Raw genomic sequence first — 5,971 nt, 5'->3', positions numbered from 1 at the left:
TATATATATATATATATATGAAATCATAAAAATATTTTTAATCTGAGTAAAATCGATTGAAATCTTTGAAGTTTGGTTTACTTTTTAAAATCTTTGTGAAATCTTTTTTATTCGCTGAAATCATTGAATTATTAAAAATTTTAGTAAAATATTTTCTAATCTTCTAAAATGTTTTGAGGCCGTTTGAAATGTTTTTAAATCTTTGAAATGTTTGGAATTCTTGTATTCTTTTAAAGTCTAAATGAGACAAACCAAGATTTAAGAAAAAATTTACAAATATTTCAAAAGATTTGACATAGATTTCACAAAGATAAAATATTTTAATGATTTCAAATGAAAACAAAAGATTTAACAAATATTTCATTTATGAGAAGTGAGGTGTTTCGTCGAGTCTTAAAGATAAAATGATAAAATTATTTGAAATATTTTAACGTATTCTTTTTTAATTTCTTAACATTTTCAATTTGGTTTCAAAAAATTTCGAAGGAATTTGAAGGATTTTAAATAACTTATTTAATTTCAAAAAATTACAAAGAAATTTTTTATTGATTTCAGTAATTTAATGTAATTTAAAAGGATTTGAAATACTTGAGATTTCCAAGGGTTTAAATAATTTTAGTGGATTTCAATATTTTAATGGATTTCAAATAATGTTTCACAAGACTCTGGATTTCATAGAGTTTCGAAGATTTGAAGAGATTTAAAAAAATGTTTTTCAATTCATTTGGAATTGGCCCTGAGTTTTTATTAATTTATCCTAAATATTTTTATATTCTTTTAAATTCTTCTAAATTCACTCAATTCTGCACCATTCAATTAATTTTTCCATATTTTTCAATTGTTTTTAATTTACTTTATTGCTTTATCAATTCAGCTTGCTTTGTGAATGAATTTTATCTCATTCTTCATATTTCTCTCAAATTTCTTAGATTTTACTCAAGTTTTATTGTACTCAATGGAATTTTTCGATTTTTAACATTTTTCAAATTCATTGGAATTGTTTTGAATATAATTTTAATTGTTTTGTAGTCATTAGTCACTACTTGTGTTAGAAGTTAGTAGGGTTTCAAATATTTTAAGATATTTGAATTTTTTTTAATTTACCCTGAATTTTTTAAATGCTTTTGAATTATCTTCAATTTTTAAATTTTCTTAAATACTTACAAATTCACTCAATTCTTCACTCAATTCGTGAATATTTTAAAAGAATGAAATCATTCCAAATATTTAAAACGATTTCAAACGGTCTCAAAATATTTTAGAAAATTTGATAAGACTTTTAATAATTCAATGATTTCATCGAAAAAAAAAAGATTTCACAAACCAAGATTTAAGACAAATTTTTACCAATATTTTAAAAGATTTGACAAAAATTTTAAAAAGTAAAGCAGATTTCGAACATTTCAAAATATTTTACTCAGATTAAAACTATTTTAATAATTTCAAATAAATTTGAAAGATTTCGCAATAATACAAGAATTCCAAAGATTGCAAAGAAAAAAAGATTTCAAAGACTTTAAAACATTTCGAGGATTTTAAACGATTTCAAACAGCTTAAAAAATTTTTCATAGGCTAGAATAGATTTTACTAAGATTTTTAAGAATTCATTGATTTCAACTAGTAAAAAAGATTTCAAAAACCAAGATTTTAGAAAAATGTTACCAATATTTCAAAAGATTTGACAAAGGTTTCAAAAAGTAAAGCAGATTTCTAAGATTTAAAAATATTTTACTCGGATTAAAAATATTTTAATTATTTAACATTCCAAAAGATTCCACAGAAATTGTAAATGATTTCACAAAGATTTCAAGGATTTTAAAAACGTCTTCTATTCGCAAAAAAATAAGAATTTGTTTATCTATGGTCCTGTTTTCTTAAAAAATGGTTGAACTATGAACAATGAAAGGGCAAATTTTTTACGTTAATAACAAACGGTTATTTCATTATTTGATCTAAAAAAAGGACCTGGAAAAACTTGATTTCTTGGCCTGGCAAACCTGAAAAAGGCCTTAAATTTCATTCCGAATAATTGCTGGAAACTCGGAAGAAACTTCTTGTTTTTTGATTAAATGAGAACTAAACTAATAGAAACAAATAAGAAAATATAATTATTTTTTGTTAAAAACTCGACTATTTTTTGTTGAAAGTTATTTTTTTTATTGGAACATCTACTATTTATATTTTTGTTCCAAAATTCATCCATTTTGTTAATAACTTGCATTTTTGGGTTTAACATTCAACTGTTTTTTTAGAAAGATTTTTTATTAATTGTAGTAAACTAATCTTCTTGGTTTGAAATGTTCTTTTTTGTGTTTAAAATGGCTTGAAAATTAGTATTTTTAGTTTGAAAATTAATATGTTGCTGTTGAGTATTGAATTGTTTTTTTACTTCAAATTTAAATATTTTTCTGGTTTTGCAAAAAAAAAAATTATTTTGTGATTATAAGTCCATCATTGTGATTGAAAATTAATGTTTTCAACTGAAAATATAAGTACTCTATTTTTGATTGAAAAAATTAATCTTTTTTGTTTAAAATGTCAACTACTATATTGAAAATTAATTTATTATTATATCAGTATTAGTATTCTTTTGGGTTGGAATTTCCTCTTCTTTGGTTAATACTCCAACTTTTTTGTTTAAAATTAATATTTTCGGGCTGAAAATGCAGCAATTTTACACAAAAATCAATCTTTTGGCTTAAAAGTTAAATTGGTTGAAAATGCGTCTATTTGGTTAGAAAATTTAAGTTCTGGGTTAAAAGTTTAGCTACTTTGTTAACAAAAATATTGTTAATATATCTTTTTGGCAGAGAATTAATATGTGTGGTGGAAAGTACCACTTTTTTAAATTGAAAATCGGTATTTTTTTGGTTAAAAGTTTGCACGCTCTGTTAACAATTTATTTTCTTGGTTACAGATTTATTTTTTTAGTTGTAAATTAATTTCTGTTTGAAAATAAAACTATAATGTTAATCAGGGTGGCCACTGAACCGGGAAACCGGGAAATGACAGTGAATTTTTTTGTTTGACCGAGAATTTTACAAATTTGTGGAAGAAAAATCTTCCCACGTTCGATTTCGACAGTTTTTAAATAATTAGTGGAATTGTTATGTTTTTCAATTATGCTATTATTTAGCTTACAATGCGTAATTCACATTTTTTTTACTTTAACAATTTTTCATTTCAAATTTGTATTTCTAAGCTTAATTTTTTAATTTACAGAATTTTTAAACTCTTTCTTAAAGACTTGGACAAATAAAAAATAAAAGCTTTTTATGTTAAAAATTTGGGATAAAACACATTTTTATTTAATAAATAAATACATTGTTTAATATATCTGTACTTTAAGTAATAAGAATTCAATAAAAAAGATTTGACAAAACGATTTTAAATCAGTTCAAAATTTAAGAATTTTCAGATTTTAACGTTAATACTTAAACGATTTCAATTTGACAGTTTTAATCATTAAACAAATGTGAAGGTGTGATTGAAAGTTTATAAACTATTTTCAACTTAAAAATAACTTCATAATAATATATTCTTGTTTAAAGGATCTTATTAAATTTAAAATGTTTAATTTTTAACCCATTCAATGTGGAATTTTTAATTAAAAAAGATTAATTATTGAATATTTAGCAATATTTGACTTTTTATTTAAGACAAGTAAATTGAAACGTTACAATTTTAATTGTTGTATTTAAAAATACATAATTTGTAAGTGAAATTTTAAAATTTTGATGTATAATTTACAAATAAACATTTGTAGAACAAATTTGAGTAATTTTAAAAGATATTTAGAAGTTTTGAAAGGATTAAAAATTATCATGCAAGTTTGAGAAATTTTTCTTAAAATCTTCTAGAATCTTTTTTTTTTTTTTTTTTTTTAACAATTTTGTTTAAATCTTTGAAAAACTTTCTAAATATTCTCTTAAAATAATTACTCAAAACGATGTTATTTTTAATTTTCCTATGAATCTTGAGAAAATGTTTTTATTCTTTTAAAACCTTTTACAATTCTTGAAAAGAATCTAATTTTTTTTCTTTAAAATCCGCGAAAATCTACATTTTGTTTTATATTAGGCTATCATTTCAAGTTTTACATTAAGTTTAAATCTTTTCGAAACTGCTACATATCTCTTAAAATTTCTCCAATTTCGCCTACAAATAATAAATGTTCAATTGTTATTTATACAACCAAATTGTAGAGAATTTTTCTGAAATTTGCAGGATTTTCTGAAAATTGTAGAAAAAATTCAATTAATTTTGACAGATATTTAGAAGTTCTGAAAAAATTTCCAAAATAATTTTAAATTTTAAACCAATTTACAAAAACTTCTAGATTTCTTAAGATTTTGAAATAAAACTTTGAAGCTTTCCAAGGATGCTTAAACTATTTAAAAAGAAAATAATTGAATTTCTAATTTAAGAAAAATTCAGTTAAATTTTTTTCAATTCTTTAATCTTTGATGTTTCTAGCTTAAAATTTCTTAAAATTATATAGTTTTGAAAATTTTAAAGTTCATTGACTGATTTTTCAATATAGAGCATTGAAAATGATAACGTGGATTTTTATTTTTTTTATATTGAAAAATGTTAGTAACTTCAATTTTATCCACTTTGAGTTCTTTTATTTGCAGCTCAATTTTTATTATCTCAAGTGGAAGATTTTTTAACTTTAGTGTTCAAATTTTTTAAATTTCATTGACCGTGAAAAATGTTTGCAAACCGGGAAATGACCGGGAATTTATTTCGTCGATTAAAGCGGCCACCCTGGTTATTATTTTTTTAAATTAAAAATTGATAAGTTTACTTGAAGATTGAGAATTATGCTGAAAATTTAACTATTTGGTTCAAAAATGATTTTTGTACTAGAAAATTCCAGTATTCTGTTAAAAATTCAACTATTTGGTTGAAAATTCAAGTACTTTGTTAAAAATTCATCCGTTTTAGTTGAGAATTCAACGATATTGTTAATCATGCGTTTATTGGGACAGAAAGTTCGTCCTTTTTTATTTTTTATTTATAATTTATATATTTATATATTTATAATTCAATTATTTCGTTGACAATTTAACAATTTGGTTAAAAATTCAACTGTTTTGTTCAAAATTTAATTATTTTACGGAAAACTAAAAGCACTCAAAATCTGATCAAAAAAAGTTTTTTTGTTTTGTTTTAATCATAAATTCAGGTTTTGAGTGCGTATGAGACATTTCGCATGTGGAACTTTTTATTTTTTATTTCCACTAGACCTACAATTTCTATCTCTAGTGAAAATTATTTTTCACTGTAAAAGAAAGATACCTGGAAAAATGTTTTTTTTTGTCCTGAAAAACTTTTTTTGTTGTCCTGGAAAACCTGGAAAAATCTTGGAATTTTTTGTTCAAGATACGCTAGACATTCTGGTTTTTTGTATTATGTAATTATTAATTAATCGATTCTGCTAATATATTTAAGAATATCTTCTAATATTATTTGTCATAATATTTCGAGTCGATTTAAAAAAAAGAAGTACGAAATATTTTAATGGCTCCGTACTATGAAAAATTATATCTGGGAAAAACCTGAAATTTTCTCAGAGAATTTCTTTCGAGGACTTGAAGTTGACACCCTGTTAAATCAGTTGGATCTAAAAATGACAATTGACCAGAGTGATTTTTCTGATTTTGACAGACGATGCTTGAAGATAAGATTAAGGCGACTGACTGGGAAGCGACAAGCGAAGCAATCGAGGAACAAGTGGCCCGGGAAAGTTACTTGCAATGGGTACGAGATAATGAGATGAGAAAAGCAGTAAGTACAACTTGCTTGCTTAACATTCCCTCACTCATATAACATTTTATTAAACCATCACTCACATCTGAGCCACTGCCGACTCACTTTTTATATTAATTATAACCCATTTTACCCTATTTCATCGTCTCAAAAGATCTTTTAATTAATTTAATTTATTTATTATTTATTTTTGGA

At 23.3% G+C, this 5,971-nt stretch overlaps 1 protein-coding gene across 3 annotated transcripts in view; it reads left to right on the top strand.

Moving 5' to 3' along the window:
• Nucleotides 1-5,971, top strand: part of LOC117171452 (OTU domain-containing protein 5-A) — a 58,930-nt gene that overhangs the window by 44,299 nt on the left and 8,660 nt on the right. For 2 of the 3 annotated variants that reach the window (XM_033358787.1, XM_033358789.1), the window contains exon 9: nucleotides 5,675-5,794. In XM_033358787.1, coding sequence (XP_033214678.1) covers nucleotides 5,675-5,794 — 120 coding nt within the window. The remainder of the gene's footprint in view (nucleotides 1-5,674; nucleotides 5,795-5,971) is intronic. The other variant, XM_033358788.1, reaches the window with a different exon arrangement.

Source organism: Belonocnema kinseyi, chromosome 4 (genome assembly GCF_010883055.1).
Source record: "Belonocnema kinseyi isolate 2016_QV_RU_SX_M_011 chromosome 4, B_treatae_v1, whole genome shotgun sequence".
NCBI classification, from domain to species: Eukaryota; Metazoa; Arthropoda; class Insecta; order Hymenoptera; family Cynipidae; genus Belonocnema; species Belonocnema kinseyi.
Note: the sequence above shows the minus strand (reverse complement) of the source record. Positions and strands in the feature narration are given on the sequence as shown.